A 25,150-nucleotide genomic window follows, 5' to 3' on the forward strand; every position below is an offset into this window, starting at 1 on the left:
ACAAAACCCGCAGTCTGAAGACAGAGGTTGTGGCTTGAGAAAAACCAAAGGCAGAAAGGGGGAGAGAGGGTGGGAGAAGAAACGCTGCTGAGTCGGTGATGCATTCTGGGAGTTGTAGTCCATGTGGGACAGCTTTCTCGAGCCTCCACGGGGCTCTGGACTCCATCTCCCAGCCGCCCCTGCGCCACGGTGGAGGCCAGGGGTGGGGACTACGGGGGTTGAGTTGCCGCAGGGGGAGGGGGCCTGGGGCTGAGAAGCAGCTGTTAGCGGCTGCCAGGAGACGTTATCGGCCGTTCGTTAGGGCCGAGGAAACCCTCGGGAGGGCGGCGACGAGGGCCGTGTGATCGCCGCGCGTCCCTGTGCCTGTCCTCTCCTTCCACGGGCGCGTGGGGTCCGCCATGGAAGCGCATCCGGTCGCCGCCGGGGTCTCCCGGCACCGCGTCCCAGGCTCCCGGGAGCGATGAGGGGGTAGACTAGAGGCATTCCGCGACCCGCCTCTGCCCGCGCTCCGCCCGCCGGGGCGTGAAGAAGGGTCGGCCGGGTTGGCCCGCCGGCCGCGGTGTCTGCCCCGCGCCGCCCCGCCCCGCCCCCTGGGGGCGCCCGCCTCCCATGCCGCCCCGGCGCCGCGCTGCGCCCGGAGCCCGCCGCTGAAGCCCCGGACCCGCCCGCCGGCCGCGCGCGCCCACCGCCCCGCCGCTCCGAGCCGGACGCCCCTCCACCCGCAAGATGTGGCACAACGTCGGGCTGACCCTGCTGGTGTTCGTGGCCACGCTGCTGATCGTCCTGCTGCTGATGGTGTGCGGTGAGTGGGGCATCCGCCGTGGGGCAGTTGCACGCTGCGGTGCACGCGCCAGCGCTCCTCGTGTTGCTGACTGGCTTGTTCTGTCCGGTTTAAAAAAAAAAAAAAATTAAGGCGTGAATGGACAAGTGTCTGAAAATCATCTGTTGTCCAGTTCCCTCTCAGGGGTGAGCTCAGCGGAGATGTGCCCCCGACCTGTGACCGCCGCTGGCATCCCGGAGAGGGAGGGAGAACGGGATCCAGGGCTGGGCATCTTCACTCGGGGCTAAACCAGATATTGCTTCACCGGCAGCGTCTGCTCTTGATTGCCATTCTTACCACACACTGCCCAGATTTTAACCTTGGCCTGTATTCGAAGGTGAAGTGATTGGCTACTCCTTTTTCTTTCTTTACCGATTCTGACCCTAAAGGTAAATTCAAATCAGGAATAGGATTGGCTTTGAAGCCCATGGGAAATTGTTTGTTTACTTGGAGTTTCAGGCTTCAACTAAATTCCAAACAGAAATGTTGAGACGAGGCAGAACTTGAAAACGCTGGCTGCGTTAAACTTCCAGGGTTGGGTAACCCGCTCTTCGTTCTGTGATAATGGGTGCTGTTTTGTTTGCTGTGAGTTTTTTCCTTCTTGGAAGGACAGGACATAAACTTTCTTCTCAAGGTGCTATTAGCTCAGTTTTAGATCTTTCGGAGTTTTCTTTTTATACACAGTAACTGATAGCCACAAATCTCTTAGCAGAGTGGCTCAACAACTGTGAAAATTTGGGAAGTATTTCAGTGTCATTGAGCTTATTTTTTCATAATTGCATTAACGTATGGCTTCAGATTAATGCAATAGCTGGTCAGAATTCAAAATAAATACTATAGGGTGTATTCATTACATGAAAAATGTACTAACTGAGTTGGATTTGGAGAGGATATGTGCGTAAAGTGTGTTTGTATGTTCCTCCACCTCCCGCGTGGTTCAGGGTTCAGGATCTGGAAGAGGGGCCGCACACAAATGGAAGAGACTAGACAAACAGATAATTTGGAAATTGGGGGGCCAGGCGAGAGCACATCCCAAGAGGATGGACTCTGCTTGTGCTCAGGCCTTGCCATCCCTTTTATTGGGTTTGGGATCCACCTATAGCCCTTAAGCAGGCAAGTTCCAGTAACAGGCAGACTATCTTATCAGTAAGGATTTACATGACTATCTGGTGGGGAAGTTGCTTCAGCTACCATTGTCTCGACTGAACAGTGGGTGCATAGCCCTCACCTCTGCCAGGGCTTCAAGGGTCACCAGCCTTCCGGGCTCCCTGTCCACACCTCTCTGCTAGAGAAGACAATAGGCGGCTTCCCACAGATATGGGTGTTTGTGCATATGCATATATATGTGTTTGTATTTACAAACTTGTATGTATATATTTTTAATTTTTAATTTTCTCGCTTTACTAAGGCACCAGAGCACAGCCTTTCTTTTCTGATGATAAAACAATTGAAAAGACTTTCTCAATTTCCTGCTTTTGAAGTCAAGATTTTGGGCTAATTGTAGGTATTTAGGATACTTGAAGTAAGGAAAATCAGACCTTTGTTATTTGTTTGGATATGAAGAAGGAAGAAAGCATATACTTTCTTTTCTAATTTGAAGATGCAGGCTACCTGGAGATGGCAGTGAAACACGTAGACTGCATGATATGTGGCAACACCTTTGATAGAATATTTGCCAAACTTGCCTTTGGGACATTGAAATTCCTAATTGCTACAAATATCAGTCTTTCTCTTGAGACGACTAGTAAGCCCAGGACAAGTGAAATAGGGAAACTGAGACAAATAGTTAAAAAATCTTGATGCCAAGCAGTTTGTAGACATCTAGCAAATCATGTCTTCCCTAAACCAAGGACACTTAGGAGTAAATGGTTTACACTTCTCCCCAAACAGAGGGTAAATAGCTTAAAACACCCTACTCAGGGAGACAGATAGTGGAAATCCAATTAGTGCTATTTGCCAACCACACCCAAGGACAGATGCAGTTGAGACCCTCCCCTAAGACCGTCCCTAAACACCTAGCATTTTCTTTTTTTAAATTTAAATTCTTTTTTATTTTATTTAAAAAATTATTTATTGTTTAAAATATTACATGTCTCCTTTTCCCTCCATTGACCTCTCCCTGGCTATTCCCACCCCCGAGCACATGCCCTCACCCCCCTGCTCTCTGTGTCCATGGGTTATGCTTTATGCATGCATACAAGTCCATTGGTTGATCTCTTACACCTCCTCCCCCTCTAACCTCCACCTCCCCTCTGAGGTTCAAAGGTCTGTTCGATGCTTCTATGTCTCTGGATCTATTTATTTGTGTTCATCAGTTTATATTGTTCATTATATTCTACAAATGAGTGAGATCATGTGATATTTATCTTTCTCCAACTGGCTTATTTCACTTAGCATAATGCTCTCCAAGTCCATCCATGCTGTTGCAAATGGTAAGAGGTCCTTTTTTACAGCAGCGTAGTATTCTATTGTGTAGATGTACCATGGTCTTTTAATCCACTTATCTGCAGATGGGCACTTAGGCTGTTTCCAAATCTTAGCTATATAAATTGTGCTGCTATGAACATAAGTGTGCAAATATTCTTTCTGATTGGTGTTTCTGATTTCTTGGGATGTACGGTATTCCTAGAAGTGGGATTATTGGGTCAAATGAGAGTCCCATTTTTAATTTTTTGAGGAAACTTTATACTGTTTTCCACAGTGGCTGCACCAGTCTGCATTTCCAACAGCAGTGCACAAGGGTTCCTTTTTCTCCACTTCTTGCCAGCACTTGTCATTTGTTGATTTGTTGATGATAGTCATTCTGACAGATGTGAGATGGTATTGCATTGTTGTTTTGATTTGCATCTCTCGGATGATTAGTGACTTTGAGCACGTTTTCATATATCCCTTGGCCTTTTGTATGTCCTCTTTCGAAAAGTGTCTGTTTAGGTCAGGGGTGGGCAAACTTTTTGACTCGAGGGCCACAATGGGTTCTTAAACTGGACCGGAGGGCTGGAACAAAAGCATGGATGGAGTGTTTGTGTGAACTAATATAAATTCAAAGTAAACATCATTAATAAAAGGGTATGGTCTTTTTTTTCAATAGTTTTATTCATTTCAAACGGGCCGGATTCGGCCCGCGGGCTGTAGTTTGCCCATGGCTGGTTTAGGTCCTTTGCCCATTTTTTGATTGGGTTGTTTATCTTCCTTTTGTTAAGTTGTATGAGTTCCCTATGAATTTTGGAGATTAAACTCTTATCAGATATAACATTGGCAAATATGTTTTCCCATGCAGTGAGCTCTCTTGTTTTGTTGATGGTTTCTTTTACTGTGCAGCTTTTTATTTTGATGTAGTCCCATTTGTTTATTTCTTCCTTAGTTTCCATTGTCCTTGGAGCTGTAGTGGTAAAGATATTGCTATGACATATGTCTGATATTTTGTTGCCTATTGGTTCTTCTAAGACTTTAATGGTTTCCCGTCTTATGTTTAAGTCCTTTATCCATTTTGAGTTTATTTTTGTGTATGGTGTAAGTTGGTGGTCTAGTTTCATTTTTTTGCATGTATCTGTCCATTTTCCCCAACACCATTTATTGAAGAGACTGTCTTGACTCCATTGTATGCTCTTGCCTCCTTTGTCAAATATTAATTGAGCATAATGGCTTGGGTCGATTTCTGGGTTCTCTGTTCTGTTCCTTTGGTCTGTGTGTCTGTTCTTGTGCCAGTGCCAGGCAGTTTTGAGAAGAGTGGCTTTGTAATATAGCTTGATATCTGGTATTGTGATCCCTCCAACTTTGTTCTTCTTTCTCAGGATTAGTGCAGCTATATTTTTTTATTCCACATGAATTTTTGGAGAGTTTATTCTAGGTCTGTGAAATATGCCAATGGTATTTTAATGGGGATTGCATTGAATCTGTAGATTGCTTTGGGTAATTTGGACATTTTAATGATGTTGATTCTACCAATCCATGAACACAGTATACTGGTATTCTTCAACTTGTTTATATCTTCCTCTATCTCTTTTTTCAGTGTCCTGTAGTTTTTAGAGTACAGGTATTTTACCTCCTTAGTTAAGTTTATTCCTAGGTATCTTAATTTTTTTGTTGTAATGGTATATGGGGTTATTTTTTTAGTTTCTCTTTCTGAGAGTTCATTATTTATATATATAAAAAGCCAGCAACTGGAGCACTGTAATGACCAGAACGACCAGTCACTATGACGCCCATTGTGGCCAGCCAGCCTGCCGATCATGGGTGGGGCTGGTGGCCAACCTCCTGCCGCCCCTCCAGCCGGCCCCGCCCACGATTATCCCTCCTACCCCACCCAGATTAGGGGCCTGGCCAGCCAGCCCACAGCCCCTCCCCACAGTTGGCTCCACCCCTAATCAGCCCCACACCCCATTCAGGGGTGGGGCCTGCTGGCCAATCACCAGTGGCCTCTCCCCCCACACTCCCCCCCCCCCAGCCCTGATTGGGCCCTGATTGGGGCGGGCGGGCTAGCTGGCCAACCGCCTGCCATCTCCTCCTCCCTACAAGCCTGGTCCGGATCCACCCCGATCAGGGCCAGGCTGGCCAGACCCCATCCATGCACAAATTTGTGCACTGGGCCTCTATATAAAAATACTGTAGATTTCTGGGTGTTAATTTTGTATCCTCCTATGTTGCCAAATTCATTTATTTAGTAGTTTTTTGATGGCGTCTTTAGGGTTTTTTTTTATGTACAATATCATGTCATCTGTGAATAATGACAGTTTTACTTCTTCTTTTCCAATTTGGATACCTTTTGTTTCTTCTTCTTATCTGATTGCTATGGCTAGCACTTCCAGTACTATGTTGAACAGGAGTGGTGAAAATGGGCATCCCTGTTTTGTTCCTGTTCTTAGGGGAAATGGTTTTAGTATTTTCCTGTTGAGTATGATGTTGGCTATAGGTTTGTCATATAAGGCTTTTATTGTGTTGAGGAATGATCCCTTTTTATCTTATCCATTCAGCCATCCTTTGTCTTTTGATTGGAGTATTTAAGCCATTTACATTTAAGGTTATTATTGATAGGTAGTTGTTTGTTGCCATTTTGATACTTCACGCCTGTGTTCCTTCTTCCCTTTCTATTTCTTCTTTTTTACCACAGTCTTTTTAGCATTTCTTGCATTGCTGGGTTGGTGGTAATAAACTTTCTTAGCCTTTTTTTGTCTGCGAAGCTCCTGATTTCATCTTCAATTTTGATTCATAGCCTTGCTGGATAGAGTATTCTTGGATTCAGTCCCTTGTTTTGTATCACTTTGTATACTTCATTCCATTCCCTTCTGGCCTCATGTGTTTCTGTTGAGAAATTATTTGATAGTCTAATGGGAGATTCCTTGTAGGTAACTTTCTGTCTCTCTCTTTCAGCCTTTAGGATTCTTTCTTAGTCATTAACGTTTGCCATTGTAATATTGTGTCTTAGTCTGGGTCCTTTTAGGTTCATCTTGTTTGGGGCTCTCTGTGCTTGTGTGACTTTTCTTCCCCAAGTAAGGTAAATTTTTTGTCATTATTTCTTCAAATAGGTTTCCTATTCCTTGCTCCTCTTTTTTACCTTCTGGTGCACCTATTGTGTGGATGTTGATTCGATTCGTGTTGTCCCAAATCTCTCTAAAACTTTCCTCCTTCTTTTCATATTGTTTTTCTGCCCTGTCTTCTAACTCTCTGATTTGGTCCTCTGCTTCTTCTAGTCTACTTTTGAAACCTTCCATTGTTTTTTTTATTGCCACTATATCATTCTTCATTTCCTCTTGATTCTTACATATGTGATTGATTTTCTCAGCTAGCCAGTTAAGGAACTTTATGACCCTTACTTGAATACTTTCTCTGACATATTGCTTGCTTCCATTTCATTTAGTTCCCTTTCTGGTGATTTCTCCTTTTCTTTCCTTGGGGGTTGTTTCTTTGTCTCCCTATTTTTGCTGTCTCTTTCTGGCACTGGGCACCCTGTTTGAGGTTTGAGAGGTTGAAGACCCTATCTGGCCAATGGTCCAGATATCGTTAGCCCAGAGGTTTTATTGTCTCTGCTCTGAGTTGTATCCCCTTCTCCCATGGATCTGGTCCCTCAGTTGTCTTCTTCAGATGCTTGGGGTGGTGGGAGCATTTGCACAGTTCCTCTCATGTGCGACTTTCTGTGAGGACCCAGAGGCCTCTGGCATGCAATTCGCTGTGTGGTCCCAGCACTTGTGGCAGGGTGGTACCCTAAGTCCCTCTGGCAGTACGCTTTCATCACAGTCCTGTTGCCCCTGGCTGGGCACACTGTATTGCTCCAGACTGCCCTAGCAGCACTCTCCTGTGGCCCAGAGTGGGGCATGTGCTTTGTTGCTCCGGGTAGCCCCAGCAGCAAGTCCTTGGGCTCAGGGTGGATCATGCATGGGTTGCTCTGGGTCACACAGTCCTTGCTTTCCTGTGGGTGGAGTGAAGCGTGAGCTGGGTTGTTCCAGGTTGCTCCTCCCCAGTATGGTGTGGGCGCAGGTTGCTCTGGGTCACAGTCCGTGGTCTCCTGTGGCCCAAAACACCCAACCTTTTTAAAACCCCCTCAAAATGAAGGTCCAGTGTGTTTTCTCCCTCTCGCGAGAATCCCTAGCCTTTTGCCTTCCCTCCCCTTCCTCTTGCTACACAGGCATGCACCTCCTAAACTCTAAGGCAACCCATGAGACTTGCAACCAGGGCAGCAATGGGCAGTGGCATTTCATCCTGGGCAAACCCCCTGACTCTGTCCCAAGATTCCCCTTTCTCTTGACTTCTTAAGTGAGCCAAAGTAGTCTCATTTCCTCAGCCCTTCCTTGTTTCATTGTCCCCAGTTTTAGTAAACATTCTCTAAAACTCACCTGGACTTGTGTTGTGAAATTTTTCCTGCACAAAGTCCAGAAGCCACACACTACCAGCTGGACCTAGGAAGACCCACTCAGGGCCAGGTCCTCTTTCTAGTAACACTCTCAGCTCTCAGTAGCTATTTGATTTTGGAGAAGTAATCCAAGACTTTCTGTTGGAAGAACTAATGATGGTGGTGTAGGTGGCAGAAATGACACTGGATGTTAGACCCATGGGGTCAGAGTGGACCTGGGTTCAGCAATCTCAGTACTTGAGTTCTGGGTAGGAAATAATTCAGAGCCAAGACTCAAACTGTAATAGAACATTTATTTATAAAACACAGAGGTTGTTATACAGGTAAAGGAAGAACCCTTGGAGCTTGGGAGTGAGGAAGCTAATGGTAGCTGTGTGTCAATGTGGGGGGAGGAAAAGAGGGGAAAAGGAAAGGCCCGGCTGGCTCCTAGGAGGGAGAGCAAGCTAGGTCCTACCTCCTAAGGGTTTTAAGGGTGGAAATTTTAGGTGAGGCTCCAAGAGAATATCTCAGCAGTTTTCCAGGTTGCCCTTTTAGGGTTGTGGTCTCCACTGATTAATTGGCTGGCATCAGGGGAGGGGGTCATTATTCAATGCAGCTGGTCCTGAGTATAACTGTGGCTGGTTTTGTTGCTTATCTGGGCTTCAAGCTAAAATACAGCTGAGGCCTAGATGTTATCTCTAGGGTGGAAAGGTCAGGGGGTCCAAACTGCATGACCAGCGATATGCTAGGGGAGGAAAGGTCACTCTGGGGGTCAGGGTGGGGGAGATCCCACCCTACAATTGTCTGTTCCTAGGCAATCAGGGCTTTCCATCCCGGTGACCTTCTGTACCTGGCCCATCATCCTTGCTCTGCTCATGTTTATCTAACTGCCTACCGCAATGGGGTAGCTTCATGTTTTGACTAGGGTGGGCCTGGGGCTTGTGAAGAGGAGGGGAGGATCCACCCAGACTTGAGGGAGAAACTAGGGCCTTGTATTACTTTGCTAGGGCTGCCATAACAAAATACCACAGACATTAAACAACAGAAATTTATTTTCTCACAGTTCTGGAGGCCAGAAATCTGAGATCAAGGTGTCAGTAGGGTTAGTTTCTTCTGAGGCCTCTCTCCTTGGCTTATAGATGGCTGCGTCCTCCCTGTGTCTTCACATGGTCTTTTCTCTGTGTGGCTGTGTCCTAATCTTTTCAAATAAGGACAACAGTTATATTGGATTAGGGTCCCATCCTTATTAATTTATTTCACCTTAATTAAATCTTTAAATGCCCTATCTCCAAATACAGAACTACAGTTGACTTTGGGGGTTAGACATCTATGACACAGGTCTGCCCCATGGAAATCATAGCAAGTTTATTTTAGAACTCTGATTGGGCTCTTTTACCCAGTGAATTGATTTTCAAATTTCAAATTCCTGGGGAGGTTTTCCTTCTACTGTCTATATTGATTGTGTCCACTTTGTCAGTCTCTCATTCAGTCTAAAATGTTTTGCACTCCCACCATTTACTGAAGCTGCCTTTGTCAAGGTCAGTAACAAATGGCTTCCATATTGCCAAGTCTGTGGTCACTTATTAGTCCCAATTGTACTCAATCTTTTATACAAGTGAGCATTCTTTCCATGAAACATTTCTCGTGGCTTTAGTACATGTACTTTATGGTGTTCTTTCTACCTTTGTGGCTAATTATTTGTCTTTTTCTGGCTTCTCATCCCATGGAATTTTTTAAGTGTTTTTTTTTTTAAATCACAATTTATGGTAGGAAATACATTTTATGTTATCCTAGTACATTCATAAGTATGTAAATTATATATATACTAGAGGCCCAGTGCACAAAAATTTGTGCACTCGGGGGGGGGAGGAGGGGTCCCTCAGCCCGGCTTGTGCCCTCTCGCAGTCTGGGACCCCTCAGGAGATAACAACCTGCTGGCTTAGGCCTGCTCCCAGGTGGCAGAGGGCAGGCCCAATCCCTAGGTGCAGCCCCTGGTCGGGCTCAGAGCAGGGCCGATTGGGGAGTTGGGATGCCGCCCCCTGTCATGCACAGAGCAGGGCGGATTGGGAGGTTGCGATGCCACCCTCAGTCACGCTCAGGGTAGGGCCGATTGGGGGGTTGGGGCACCGCCTCCTGTCACACTCAAAGCAGGGTCGATGGGGAGGTTGCGGTGCCACCCCCTGTCACGCACAGAGCAGGGCCAATCAGGGGGTTGGGGCACTGCCCCCTGTTACACACAGAGCAGGGCCCATCAGGGGGTTGAGGAGCTCCCCCTTGTCACACACAGAGCAGGGCGGATCAGGGGGTTTGGGCGCTGCCCCGTGTCACACTGATCCCGGTGCCGGGAGGCCTCTCAGCTCTGCTGATCCCAGTGCTGGGAGGCCTCGCGGCTCCGCTGATCCCAGTGCTGGGAGGCAAATTACCCTTTTACTATATAGGATAGAGGCCTGGTGCATGGGTGGGGGCTGGCTGGTTTGCCCTGAAGGGTGTCCTGGATCAGAGTGGGGGTCCCCACTGGGGTGCCTGGCCAGCCTGGGTGAGGGGATGATGGCTGTTTGCAGCTGGTCACACACCCTTCAGGGTGGGGGTCCTCACTGGGGTGCCTGGCCAGCCTGGGTGAGGGGATGATGGCTGTTTGCAGCTGGTCACACACCCTTCAGGGTGGGGGTCTCCACTGGGGTGCCTGGCCAATCTGGGTGAGGGGCTGAGGGCTGTTTTCAGGCTGGCGGGTGACTGAAGCTCCCAACTGCTCCTTTTTTTTTTTTTTTTAATTTTATTCTGGGCCAGCTTTAGCTCTGGCTCCAGCTCTGAGGCCTCTGCTGCTGAAAGCAGGTATCTGTTTTTTTTGTGTTCTATAATCGAAACACTATCAACTCCAGCTCTGAGATTCTGGCTGGCTGAAAGCAGGTTTCTGGGGTTTTGTTTAGCTTCTATATTTGTAACAATGTTTCAAACTGCAAGCTCAGAGGCCGGCAAGGCAGGTGGGGAATGTTGGTTTCCTCCTTCACTGAAGCAAGCAAGCCTCATGTTAGCTTCAAGCTGCCTGGCTGCCGGCTGCCATCTTGGCTGGCAGTTAATTTGCATATCTCGCTGATTAGCCAATGGGAAGGGTAGCGGAGGTACGGCTAGTTACCATGTTTCTCTTTTATTAGATAGGATATCCATCAATTTATATATATCTTTCTACCTATCATCTCTCTATGAAATAAGAATTTATTGCCCTTTCTCCTTGAGATGCATGCAATTTTGGATTATCCTACCTAATAAAAGGGTAATATGCAAATTAACAGTCACTCCATCACATAGATGGCGGTGCCCAGTCCCCTCAGCCCCTTCGGAGTCCCCGAGTCCTGGGGGAGTGGCCCCTGAGAGCAGGCAGCGTGAGCGGCCTGGCGGAATGCTTGCTTCGTCACTGTGGCGACGAGGCAAGCGTCCCACCCTGGCTGTGGAGGGCCTCTGGGCCATGGAGAGCCTCTGAGCAGTGGTTGTGGAGAGGCCAGGCCCTGCAGAGAGCAGGGAACCACAGGGAGTGGGCCTAAGCCATCAGGGCTCCCAGATTGGAGAGGGTTCCCCTGTGGGCTCCCAGACTGGAGAGGGTGCAGGTTGGGCTGTGGGACCCACCCCCCATGCACGAATTTTGTGCACCGGGCCTCTAGTATTTCTATAATATACTATGTTGTAATGCAAACATATTTCTGCTTTCAGCTTCTTTCCTTTCGTTCATATCTATATAATATACTAGAGGCCCTATGCATGAAATTTGTGCAAGAGTAAGCCTTCGCAGCCCCATTTGCCTTGGCCCTTGCAGCCCTACCTTCATCTGGAAGGTCGTTCTGCTGTTTGGCCATTTGGTCAATTTGCATATTATGCTTTTATTATTATAGATTATTATAGATTATTATAGATTATCCAGTCCTAGAGACTTAAATATAAACTAACTCTAACTAATGACTAAAATTAATAACTTCAGCTTCCACTTCTCTCCTCTATCCCAGGCAAGTGCATCAAACTTTTTTCCTTTAAAAAAGTTTTTTTTTTATTGATTTGATAGAGAGAGAGAGAGAGAGAGAGAGAGAGAGAGAGAATTAATTTGTTGTTCTGCTTATTTATGTATTCATTGGTTGCTTCTAGTATGTGCCCTGACCAGGGCTCAAACCCACAGCCTTGGCATATCAGGATCATGGTCTAATCAACTGAGCTGCCTGTCCAGGAAAATGTTTTTTATTTTTTTTTTAATATACCCACTTGGAGATCTAATAAGCATCTCACATATAATACAGGTGGTCCCTCACTTACAATGATGGTTCAATTTAGGATTTTTTGACTTTTTTCATTTACGATGGTTGCAAGAGCCATATGCATTCAGTAGAGACTGTACTTTAGATTTTGAATTTTGATCGTTTCCTGGGCTAGCAATATGCAGTTGGATACTCTTGTGAAGTTGGGCAGCACAGTGAGCTGCAGCTCCCAGTCAGCCACAAGAGCATGAGGGTAAAAACTGATCACAAGGGTAAACACCACTGGTACTCTACAAGTGTGCTGTGTTGTGTTTTTTGGATATTATATTTTGACATCCCATCATGTCTATAAAACGCCCATTTGTGTCTCCTGTTACTGGTAAGAAGAGGAAGGCTATTACCCTTAGCACATTTAAGGTAGCTGGGCTATGATGTTTGGTAGGTTAAGTTAATTAAATGCATTTTCAACTTACTATGTTTTTGTTTTGTTTGTGTGTGTGTGTGTATGTTTTGCATAACCCCATTGTAAGTTGAGGAGCATTTATATATCTAAAACAGAACTCTTGATTTATACCACCTGTCCCTCCTGTCCATCTCAGATGTTACCGGCAGCCAAGGATTTGGGTGTAATTCTAGGTTTTACCTTTTATTTACTTTCTATCCATCTTCCTTACAAATAGCCACTCCATCTGGAAGTCCAATTTGACCTCTTTAAAAAATCTGATATAGGTCAAGCACAGTGTGGGATGGCGGGGACCGCCGACTGAGGACAGCAGCCTCAGTGGCCGACAGAGTGCTTATGATTTCACGTATTTTTGCTGAATTTGTAAAAGAGGCATGTCAATGATGGATTAACAAGAACGTTGAAATTCTATGCACAGTTACAAATTGGAGCATATTGAATATTCACCCTAGTTCAGCAGCTTTGCTGCTCACTTAAATGCAGATGAATGATGACCCCATTTAGGAAGACATCTGGCCAGCGATCCAGAGCTGATGCAGGCCATGCTGGTGTATCTGCAGCATGATGAAGAAAAGGATGTCCCACAAAAAACACCGGAGCAGCGTGGGGCTGAGCAAACCCGTGTCCCAGCCTCGACAGAACATCATAGGCTGCAGGATTCAGCATGGGTGGGAGGAGGGCAGTGGCCCTGTTACCCAGTGGAAAGGAACCATTCTGGACCTGTAAACCCTTCTTTGTATCTTATAAAATACCATGGATTTGACTGTGTTGATGGACTAGAACTTAATAAAGATGAAAGAGTTTCTGCACTGGATGTCCTCCCTGATAGAGTTGCAACATCTCAAATTGGCAATGTACACTTAGCCGACACAATGATTGACAAAGCTGTAGAGCACATGTTTGAGACTGAGGATAGCTCTAAAGATGAATGGAAGGGAATGATCTTAGCACGTGCCCTTATAATGAACGCATGGTTTTACATCATCTATGAGAAAGACCCTGTGTTGTACATGTACCAGCTCTTAGATCAGAGGTTCTCAAACTTTTTAAACAGGGGGCCAGTTCACTGTCCCTCAGACATTCCACACATGCACACTGCGGGCCCGGGATGAGTCGGCTGCTAAGCAGGACAGGCAGCGGCGGCAAAAACACCCGGCGGGCCGGATAAATGTTTTCGGCGGGCCGCAGTTTGAGGACCCCGTCTTAGATGATTATAAAGAAGTTGACCTACACATTATGCCTGATTCTAATGATTCACCTCCAGCAGAAAGGGAACCAGGAGAAGTTGTGGACAGCCTGGTAGGCAAACGAGTGGAATATGCCAAAGAAGATGGCTCTAAAAGGACTGGCATGGTCATTCATCAAGTTGAAGCCAAACCGTCTGTCTATTTCATCAAGTTTGATGATGATTTCCATATTTATGTCTATGATTTGATGAAAACATCCTAGATTTTGTCATGAACTTTGCCAAATTTGTGGAACTATTGAATGTGTAATTTGTAGACATAAAGACTCTGCTTGCCATTTTAATGAAAGCTTCAATGTCCCTGCGAACCCACAATCTCTGCCAGCAGAAGGGGTTTTGTTTTGAATAGTACAGATTTATGTGAACACAAAGCATTTTGTGTAAGGAACTCCTTCCTCTTAAAAGAAGTCTGTCTGTTTGGAGGGGAGTTACAGGTAAAAGTTAAGCTAGTATCATTGTCAATTAAAAGTGTAATAGTTTAAAAAAAAAATCTGATATGTTTTCTTTTCCATGTCTGCCACCACCACCACCTTAATTTTTGGCTTGTCTTGGTTTCCTAACTAGTGTTTTTTTCACTCCCTCTTTTCTTTATAACCTACGTTTCACATGCTGGTCAGACATTTTTATTCAGAAAACATTTTCTCAAAAGTTTTGAACAAGCCCGCTGGCGTGGCTCAGTGGTTGAGCATCGACCTATGAACCAGGAGGTCACAGTTCGATTCCCAGACAGGACCATTGCCCTGCCCAGGTCGTGGGCTCTTTCCCCCGTGGTGGGCATGCAGGAGGCATCTGACCAATGATTCTCTCTCATCATTGATGTTTCTATCTCTCCCTCTCCCTTCCTCTCTGGAAATATATATATATATACATATACATATACATATACATATACATATACATATACATATACATATATATATATATATGTATATGTATATATATATATATTTAAAGGTTTGAACAAAAGAAATCAACTTAAAAAGCCAGTAGTGTTACTGGAGAGGGGAACTGGCCCTGAGTGGGCCTGCCTAGGGCCAGCAGGTAGTGTGTGGGTTCTTGAGTTCATGCAGGAAAAATTTCACATGAGTTCAGGTGAATTTTAGAGCAGCAGTCGCCAACCAGTGGTCCGCGGACCATTCGTGGTCTGTGAGGTCTGATAGGTTGGCAACTGCTGTTTTAGAGGACGTTTATTAAAGCAAGGACAATGAAACAAGGAGGACTGGGAAAATGAGCCTAGGCTGGGTGCTTTGACTCACTAAGAAGTGAGAGAAAAGGGGACCTTGGGGATAGAGTCAGGGGTTTGCCTGGGATGAACTGTCACTGCCCATTGTTGCCCTGGTTGCAAGCCTCATGGGTCCCTTAGAGTTTAGGAAAGGCATGCCTGTGGGGAAAGATGCTGGCATGCACCTGGAAGGGAGAGCATGTGTTAGGACCTTTGTTTTGGACGGTTTTAAAGGCGGGGCACTTAGGGGAGGTTCTCAATAGAATATTCATCAGATTTATGCTGATGTACTAAAATGTGGTTTATTCTCTTAACTTCATCTGTCTTTGGGGGTGGTTGACAAATGGCACTAATTGGATTTCTGCTCTCTGTCTCCCTGAGTAGGGTGATTTAAGCTATTTACCTTTGGTTGGGGAGAAGTGCAAATCATTTACTCTTAAGTGTCCTTGGTTTAGGGAAGACATGATTTGCTAGATGGCTGCAAACTGCTTGGCATGTAGATTTTCTAGATAGCTGTAAACTGCTGTTTAACTATCTGTTTCATTTTCCGATTTGGCTTGTCCTGGCTTACTGGCCTGTCTCAACAGTACGAGGGAAAATGCAGTTCCCACTCTCAGTTTCAGTTTCCCCTAGTTAATTACTTCCATATTCCTGAATACTTTATTCATAGTTATTTCTTGATTTTTGCAGTTTTAGACATTAGTAACCATGGTATAGTCCCCATTTCTTTTCCTGCATCCCATTAATAATGATTATTTGGCTAACTTGATAGTCAAAATTTATATTTTGACTGTAAATTGTCCCTGCTGGTCAAATAGTATAATTTGACTACACTTCCTTTCTTATATGGCTCGCTCTCTCTCTCTCTCTCTCTCTCTCTCTCTCTCTCTCTCCAATTATAAGGGAAAGTTTATTTAGAAGATTGCAGAGGCAGTAGACAGGCCCTTGGAGCTTAGGAGAAAGAGGGAGAGAGACACGCCCCTTGAGGGATGAAAGAGGGAGGCGAGGCCCAGGTGTGCTCCAGCAAAGAGAGGGAGAGCACGGCGATTCTCCATTTTTCTTGAGGTTAATAATTGCATTTTTAATTTACCTTGTATTACTGTTTTGTATATACACATTATTTGTCACCCTCCCCTATGTTCCATACTCTTACACACATCCATTAGTAATATTTGCCATATGTTCAAAGAAATTGTTCCTTTCCTCCCCTGTCCCTACCTCCAACTCTCCCACCCAGTCCCAAAACCCTTCTTCCTTCTCGACAGCTTTTATTCTCTGCCTACCCTTTACCCGCTCTGCTGGAAACTGCTTTCAGATCTCATGTCACCATCTTTCTCAGTTTATACTCTTGTTTTGTTGGAGCACATTTTTCAGTAGCTCTCTAAGAAAGAATTCATGGAAAATAATTTTTTGAGCTAATGTCTGCCTGAAAATGTCTATTTATTTTATTTTCTACCTTTATACTTGATCGATAATTTGAATAGATTTCATGTTGCAAATAATTTCATCCAGAATTTTAAAATATTACTCCATTGATTTCTAGCTTCCTAGGTCTGATTTTGAGAAATGTAATACCTTCTCTTTCTCTGTCCTTATTGCTATTCTGAAACATCGTAATGATATGCTTTGGTATGTTTTTTCATTTTTCTGGTTCCTTCGATTCAGGGTTTATTCTGCATTTCTGGGAAATTTTTCTGTTATATTTTTGATAATTTTCTCCCTTCGTTTCTTCATCCTTTCTGCAACTTCCATTGGTTGGATGTTGGATTTCTTGGGCTGCTTGTTTAATTTTATCTTTTTAACTTTTATTTTCTACCTTACCTTCTTCCTCTCCCTTTCTTTTGGAAGATATTTGGGGTTTTATTTTCTACCTCTTAATTTTTTATTTTAGCTATCTAATTTTTAATTTTAGAGCTTTCTTGTTTTCTGATTACTCCTTTTATGGCAGCGGTTCTTGCTTCATGTGTGTAATATCTTATCTCCATACACATATTAGTTATAATTGTTTTGTTGTTTTTAATAAAGTGTTTTTCTTTTCCTTGTATTTTTGCTTGTTTTAACACATATTTCTTTTTGCTTGTTTACTTTGGATCTTTTTGTGATTGGAGGTTTTCTGCAAATGTTTAATAATCTGTTTTCTGTTCATGTTTAAGGGTAAGGTAGTAAAAGATGGTGATAAATTCTCAGTGTCTGCTTTGGGCTCACTGCAGGATGATAGGGTTTCTTCTTTAGAGGAATCTCCAAGTGTAAGTGCCTGGAGGTCTATTCTCTGGGTACTCCATCTCTCCAGGGAGACATCCTGTTATCTCCCTCTTGGGTGTTGTAAACTTGGCGGCCTACAAGACAGTTCTGTAAGTGGGCTTTGAACTCCTCCTTTTTTTCTTCCCTCCCCACCCCTCTTCCCATCTCAAGACTTTTTTACTGGTCCTTACAGAATTTTGGCTCCAATTAGTCTTCCCCTTTCCTGCCATCCAGAGTTTTCTTTCTTTTGCTTTGATGGATCAGTTACCACTCTTAAAAATATCCCTCTTAATGGACAGGGCCTGGTCCCGGAGCCTGTCTACCTTGGGCCGGCCTGAAGTGTGTGGGCTCTTGACTTTGTGGAGGAAAGATTTCACAACAGAAACCCAGGTAATTTTGAGAGTACATTTATTAAGGCTGGGGACTGTGAAACAAGGGAAGGCTAAGGACTCAAGAAGCAACGGGAGAGACTAGGTGGGACTGCTTTGGCTCTTTAGAAACGTTATGGGGAAGAAGTGAGCAAAGGTGGGACTGCTGTCAACGCAGTGGAAAGTCAGAGAAAAGGGGGCCTTGAGGAGCTGCTGCCCATTGCTCCCTTGGTTGCAAGTCTCATGGGTCCCTTAGAGTTTAGGAGATTCGTGCCTAAAGTGAAGAAGAGGGGGAAGGGGAAGTACCTTTGTGCTCTTGGGAAGCATTCTGGGTCCTTTGTCTTAAAGGCTGGGGGTTCAGGGGAGGTCTTAGGGGAGGATCTCAATAAAATACTCATCAGCTTTATGCTGATGTACCAAAATGAGGTTTATTTCTTTATCTGTCCTTGGGTGTGGTTGGCAAATGGTATTATTGGATTTCTACTATGTATCTCTCTGAATAGGGTGATTTAAGCTATTTTACCCTCTGGTTGTAGAGAAGTGTAAATCATTTACTCTTAAGTGTCCTTGGTTATGGAAGATAGGATTTTTGATTTACTAGGTGACTGTAAACTGCTTAGCCATTTAACTATCTGTCTCAGTTTTCCCATTCCATTTGCCAAGGAATATTCTTAGCTTCTTACTGTCCTGCCTCAACTCCTTGCTTAAAATCTACTCTCTGATAGTTTCTCATTTCCCTCTAAATACAGTACAGCTTAAATTTTTTACTATGGCCTTCAAGGATCTGTGTGATGTAGCCCTCTGCTTCATGCATCTTTTCTTTTTTCTTCCCACTACTCTCAACAGCCCACCAACAGGCCGACCTTGTACTTTCCTGGGTCTTCCATTGGCTCTTCACATGGCCAGTTCCTCTCATTGTTCAGGTTTTCACATCAACTGACCACATAGGTAGTCCAGCCAGTCACTCTATCTCATTTAACCTTAGTTTTCAGACCTCTTAGCACTCTCTGAAATAAGCAATTTCATTTGTATGTTTTCCCAGTTTTGTAAGTCTCACTTATTAATTGTTTTGTATTTAATGTTTTTTGAGTCCTATCTAAGAAACAATTACTTACCTGAAGGTCACAAAGATTTTTCTCCTACAATTTTTTTCTAGGAGTTTTATATTTTAGGTTTTACCTATAGGTCTGCGATCTACTTTGAGATCATTTTTGTGTATGGTTTGAGTTAAGGATTGGGGTTCTTATTTTTTACATAATTACATCCAACTGTTTTTATTGAAAAGGCAATTGTTGCAAATCAATTCACTCTATATGTAAAGGTTTATTTCTGGACTATTTTGTTCCATTGACCTGTATATGTCTATTTTTATGTCAACTGTATAGATTATATAGTGTTATTAATTTCAAAATGTTTGGGCTATTTTAGTTTCTTTGCATTTCCTTATAGACATCAGAATCAGCTTGTCAAAATTGATATATTGACTCTATAGGTCAAGTTGGAGAGAATTGACATTTAATGTTGAGGACTATGACCATATTATATCTTCATTTCTTAAAGGACTTTAATAGTTTATCTTAGCAACATTTTGCATATTTTGATATGTAGTCTAGTTCTTGCACTAATTTCGTCTAATTTAACTGTAAAGGTTTCATATTTTTGATGCTGTTGTAAATGGTATTCTTTTAATGTTTGCTGCTAATATGTAGAAACAAATGATTTTTGTATACAAAAATGTATTTTGTATATTCTGCAAAACTGCTAAATTCATTCAAATCATTGTCATGCATTCATGTATTTGCATATTGCCTTTAATATCCTGCAATCTCACCAAATTTCACTGTTCTGTAAGATTTGGGGAGGGGAGAGGAAGCAGAGAGAATTCCTTTATTTTTTGTAAATTCTACAGGATTTTTAATCCAGAGTCATGTGAACTGTAAATGAAGATTGTTGAACCTATTGTTTTTAATTTGTATGTCTTTTAATTTTTGCCTCATTGCACCTCCAGTACAGTTTTGAAAGAAAGGGTCATCAACAGATGGTCCTTAGCACCAATTCAGTGCCAACAGGAATCCCCAATTTTGGGTATGGTGTAAGAAGAAAACTTTATTATTCATTGTAAGTAGCTCAATTATGATTCAGCATGGTTGTGAGGACATCATGGCTGTGGAACAGCATAGCTGTGAGGTGACCCTGGAGTGAGGTCCCTCTCTGGCTAGACAGCTCTGCTCCACTTGCTTAGGTCTGGTCTGCCCCACTTTGCCCTGCCCAGTCTGCTCCGCAGACATTAGGAAAGCAATCTTCAGTCTTTGATAGAAAGGGAAAGTGAGTGTGCTCTTGGAGCCAGAGGGGCCTCTAGTTTTCAATAACAGCATTAGTAGCCTCATGTCTGGAGCCCAGGAGATAGTAACTGTGACTAACATTTGATGAGTGTTTACTATGTGTCAGGCATTCTTTTTAGCGTGTTACATGTATAATTTTTGTTGCCATATTGACTCTTTGAGAGTAGGTACTGTTATCTCTGTTTGATAGAAGAAGAAACTGAGACACATAGATGTTAACCTTCCCAAATTGCAAGTAAGTTGTTGAGTTAGGATTCATGGCCAAGCAGTGTGGTTCCAACATGCTTCTAAGATATAAGAGGTTATGGTGATAATCTAGTTGACAGATAATAAGGATTTGATCTAGGGTAGAGAATGGCACTAGGAACATACAGAAGGAAACAGATGGGTGATGGTTTATTAAGGTGGAATCTGTAGCACTGAGGGGGCGGGGCAATGTGCCCACTAGAGAGATGGGGAGAGGATACAGTCCCTAATACATAAATATAAAATCAAAAGAAGAAGCTATAAGGTATGGATGAACAATTTGATTGTTATTTGTAATAGAGGTAATATTTGGGCCCATGGGAGTGTTGTGACCCCCAAAGGGAAAAGAAAATTGACAAGAGGAGAGGTTTTAAAAGGCAACTTTAAAAATGTCTTAGAGGTTTTGGATATGGAGGTATTATGGTTCCACATTGTGTTGATTCAGTAATGGTATCTCTAGTGGCTTATCTTCTGGTGTTGCCCAGTGTGTCATTAAGAACGGACAGTAGAGGGAGCAATAGAGGAAGTGTTGTGGTAGGAATTGGAAGAGCATGGCTCTATTTTTACTTAGCTTATATTGTCTTAGAAGTGAGCCTTAGCTGCCTTTAGAGTAAAATGAAAATAAGGCAATAGGATTGAAAATGGAAAAGAGCTTTATATAAATTGAGATTGATAGAGTGCCAGTTAGTTAACAATTTAGATACCATCATGAAGGTGGGATTATGTAAAACTCCATTGGGATGATTCCACAAAGATAAGAATTTGTGATTATTCTGCCTCTAGGCTTTTGACTTAAAAAAATCTTGAGTAATAAAATCAAATTCTCATTCCCTAATTACTTTACTTTGACCATGAAAATCTAAGAAATCTGATACAATTTTTAAATTCATTGCTTTGTTTTGCCTGGCTGGCCTTCTTCAGTGGTTATGAGTCACTTTTGAGCCTTTATTTTATCTAGAAATTGGGGATGATTCTGAGTCCAGTTAATTCAGAAGCTTAAATGGAATGTTGAATGTAAGAGCACTTTGTGAACTGTGAACTCTGTTAGAACTATTCCTCTATGTTTGTGGTGTGTTGATGGTGAGGATTCATCACTCAAGTTCATTACTACCCTCCTGCTGCCAGGCCATTTATCTTGCATAGAAAAACAATGTATAGTGTAGTTCATTTTTTTGAGCCAACTCTTGGCATACACAAGTGAATGCTCCTTTGCTTATCCCAGAATACATACCCTCTGTTACAAGCCAGTTTTTCTGATATACAGTGCTTATTCGGTATGAGCTTATTAGGTGATCTGGTCACGTGTTGTTTCATCTCTTCCCCACTGGTGCTCCATTGCTAATCCTTTCATCCTGGAGCAAGGCACAGACTTGCCTTAATTTAAACCATAAAAAACTGTAATACTTGTTTTAACAGTCTAAATAATTGGACAGAGTATAAATTTCTTATTAATTGTGGACAGTCCTTCTCCAGACCTCCACACTTCTCATTTTTTTTTTTTCTCTCTTCCCATGTTTTCATACTAAATCCCAAGACAAGCTATAAGACACATGCCTCATAGAATAAGGACAAGTAAGGAGTTTCTGGTCTGCATATTAGGTTTTGGTGGGAGGAATTTTATGAGCCATCTATATATAAAATAGAGAAATATGCTAATTAACCAGGACACCATAACGGGTCGACCAGACAGGAGGAGGTTGCGCGCAGCTTCGGGGGCAAGGTGGCAGGGGCCTCTGCGTGCCTGCGCTGGGGGAGGGCCTGATCAGCAGCGGCCATGGCTGCTTCAAGGGCTGGAGAGGGAGGCAGGGCCGGACTGGCAGCGGCCACGGCTGTTGTGGGGCTCGGGGAGCGAGGCAGGGCTGGACCAGCGACTCGAGGGTGGGCGGCTCTGTGTGATTCAAAATCGCGTGCTGGGCTCCTAGTACTTCGATAAGAGGTTCTCTCTGCTATAGGCATGTAGGGTACTGCAGGCAGGTCCCTTTTAGTAAGAGGTAGCCTGAGTTTTATTTAGTGGTATTATTTCTCCTATCCTGCTGCCCCCTAAAGACACATATACACACCTGGGAAAAGTTAGTCATTAAAGCCCAGAGTCCAAGTTAGGGTGGTCTTTTCCAGTGGTTGGCAAACTCATTAGTCAACAGAGCCAAATATCAACAGTATAATGATTGAAATTTCTTTGGAGAGCCAAATTTTTTAAACGTAAACAATATAGGTAGGTACATTGTTATTAACTTAATTAGGGTACTCCTAAGCTGGCCTTTGCTAAAAATGTCCTCAGTCTGATTGAGGTACGTTCGCTGAGGTCGACTCCTTCCAACTCTCCCATCCACACTCGTCTTGTATACTTGTTTTGTCTATCTTTTGTCACCCGCGCGCAATTTGCGGACGCAACTAGCACTAACCACTGCACAATGAGACTGCTGGCTGACTGGCTCACTCAACTCGTGCACAAATCATGCGCCTCCCCCGCGCTGCGTATCCCGCGGCCCGCCTGCACCCCGTCTCCCGTGGCCTGACCGGCCGACACCCCCCACTTCTTCCAATGCCACTTCTTCAAAATAGACTCGCCCAGGCCGAAAACTGACTTCTGCGCATGGGCCACGAAGTTTCAGTCGCACTGTACGTGCGCCCGCACATGGTATTTTGTGGAAGAGCCACACTCAAGGGGCCAAAGAGCCGCATGTGGCTCGCGAGCCGCGGTTTGCCGACCATGGGTCTATTCTTATGGTAAAGTCAGAGTGAACTGGTGATTCTATCCCTTGGGTCTGTGGTACCTCTCCCCCTCCCAACACACACTCCACTACATATTCCTCTCTCCTTATTTGATGATCTCTTACAACCAATAACATGTAGATAGAATGTGATGCTTCATTTTATATTATGTATCTTTCCACATGTTTTCTCTTATATTCATAGTATACAAAAGAATGAACTCTGACTACATAAATGTTATAATAAACCATTCTGTTTAACCAGACAATACAATTTTACTTGGAACAAAGATATTTAAAAAAAAAATTTTCATTGATTTCAGAGAGGAAGGGAGAGGGAGAGAGAGATAGAAACATCAATGATGAGAGAGAATCATTCATTGATCAGCTGCCTTCTGCATGCCCTCTACTGGGGATTGAGCCTGCAACTGGGCATGTGCCCTTGACTGGAATTGAACTGAGGACCCTTTAGTCGGCAGGCCGATGCTCTATCCACTGAGCAAAACTAGCTAGGGTGGAACAAAGATATTCTTTATGTCCAACTTCTGACCATCCATTGCATCATTCATCACACATCCATTGTCTCCTTGCAGCATTGCCCCACCCATCAGCAATATCTGGGCAGTGTCTTTATAGCTCCCCTTTATATACTCTGTCCAATTACTAATACTAAGGTGGCTTTTCCTGCCTTTCTGAAGTAGGATCTTCTCAAATAGGTGATCTGGTCAGTTGTTGTTTCATCTCTTCCCCACTGGTGCTCCATTGCTAATCGGTTCGTCCTTTTCCTTGGCCAATCTTCGTAATTGATCTGCAACAGTACTCATGTTTCTTCTTAACTCCATTTGTCTTTTCCAAACCTGTGTGTGCGTCAGAATCATCTAGGGAACTAAAAAATCAGTAAACACAATTTCTGGAGATTAATTTAGGAATTCAGGGAAAAGTTGCTGGGAATCTGCAGTTTTTTGAAGCTCCGTAGTAAAATAAGATGAGTACCCAGTCTGAGTGATTCTTCTTGTGAATGGCTGTAATGTGGTAACCACATTATCTCCAACTGGGGTAATTTCGCTGGATATTAAATGCTTTTGAACTTCCCTTGCATTTACATGTGCCCTTTTCTCTAAAAGAGATATATGACTCTCATCTGATGCCATCTCCACCGCTACCCTAAGTAGTTCTTCTGCTACAGAGGTTGAGGACCTCTTGCCATGTGAATATTCATCAAAGGTCACATATGTGTTGAGATTTTAAAGGAATTGAGGCAGATCCCAAGAAAATTGAAGGTTTGGGTTACACCTTAACCATTAAAAGAATTGCCTGCCAGCTCAGGGATTTGGGGCGTGAGTCCCTCAATGGAGAACACCCTCCAGGAGCCTGTTACCTAATAAAAGTAGAGGAGACATTTTACTGGAGTTCTTTCTCTAGGGTATTTCACCCACTCCCTTCCAATCTCTAAAATCACTAGAACTAGAACTTTTAAGGGTAGGCCCTACAGCCATGTTCACAATACCTAACCCAGGTAATGCACATTGTTCTTGGGGCTTACACCTGACCCAAGTTGGGACAGAGATTCCAGGTTGCTTTTTTGAGGATATGAACTGGAAAGTCACATAGAGCTTGGAAAAAGCAGCCATGTGCAAGAGAAGCCTAGTAGAAAATGAAGCAAGCTTGTAGAAAACACACAATGCTGAGAGAATGGTGTCAGTTCAGAATAGCCTAGTACGAGTGCTTCCTTCCATGTGTTCTATGAGACACTTCTGTAAGCTATAGCAGTTTTCCCCTTTTTGGTTAAGCTAAGTCAGGGTTTCTGTTACTAGAACTAAAAGCTGTTTTATTAAAGTAACAGGAGATGGACTATGTCTGCAATTTTCTGCTTTGTGTTTATCATAAGATCAGAACAATAAAATACTGTAGGTGAATAAGTCAAGTCTCTACTAACTAGCCACAGGGAGTGTGACATACCAGGCGTATGTGAAGGGATGTTAGTTAAATTACAATTTGGTCATTAAATGGTATGTACAAAGCATTTCCTCACAGTACCTGTCCCAAAGTTAGCTATTATTATATTTCCATGTCTAATTAAAATAGCCAGTGAATCTTTTATTAGCAGTTTTATTTGGTGCTGTACTATATCCTTTGTTTTTTTTCTAAGTCTTGCTTTTCCTGGTATATACCCACTGGAGTTTTAGAAATGGTACTTTTTCCAAAATACAGGGTGGGGTGAAAGTAGGTTTACAGTTGTTCATATGGAAAATAATACAAGAATTAATAAATAAAATATAAGAATAAGTAGTTTTACATACTCACAACTGTAAACCTACTTTTGCCCCACCCTGTACATATGTAATGTGTAGTTCTTCCATTCAAACTGCCTAGCATTTTTATTTTAATATATTTTATTGAATTTTTTTTTTTTTTTTTTTTTTTTTTTTT

At 43.4% G+C, this 25,150-nt stretch overlaps 1 protein-coding gene and 1 pseudogene across 3 annotated transcripts in view; both read left to right on the top strand.

The window, feature by feature from the left end:
* The first annotated feature begins 212 nt into the window (after positions 1-212).
* Positions 213-25,150, top strand: part of SMIM13 (small integral membrane protein 13) — a 34,957-nt gene continuing 10,019 nt past the window's right edge. For all 3 annotated transcript variants that reach the window (XR_009451923.1, XR_009451922.1, XM_059688601.1), the window contains exon 1: positions 213-802. Coding sequence is in view for 1 of the 3 variants with exons in the window: in XM_059688601.1 (XP_059544584.1) it covers positions 727-802 (76 nt within the window). In the remaining 2 variants the exon portion in view is untranslated. The remainder of the gene's footprint in view (positions 803-25,150) is intronic.
* On the top strand, positions 12,520-14,190 carry LOC132229404 (spindlin-1-like; annotated as a pseudogene).

This window comes from Myotis daubentonii, chromosome 3 (genome assembly GCF_963259705.1).
Source record: "Myotis daubentonii chromosome 3, mMyoDau2.1, whole genome shotgun sequence".
Classification (NCBI taxonomy): domain Eukaryota; kingdom Metazoa; phylum Chordata; class Mammalia; order Chiroptera; family Vespertilionidae; genus Myotis; species Myotis daubentonii.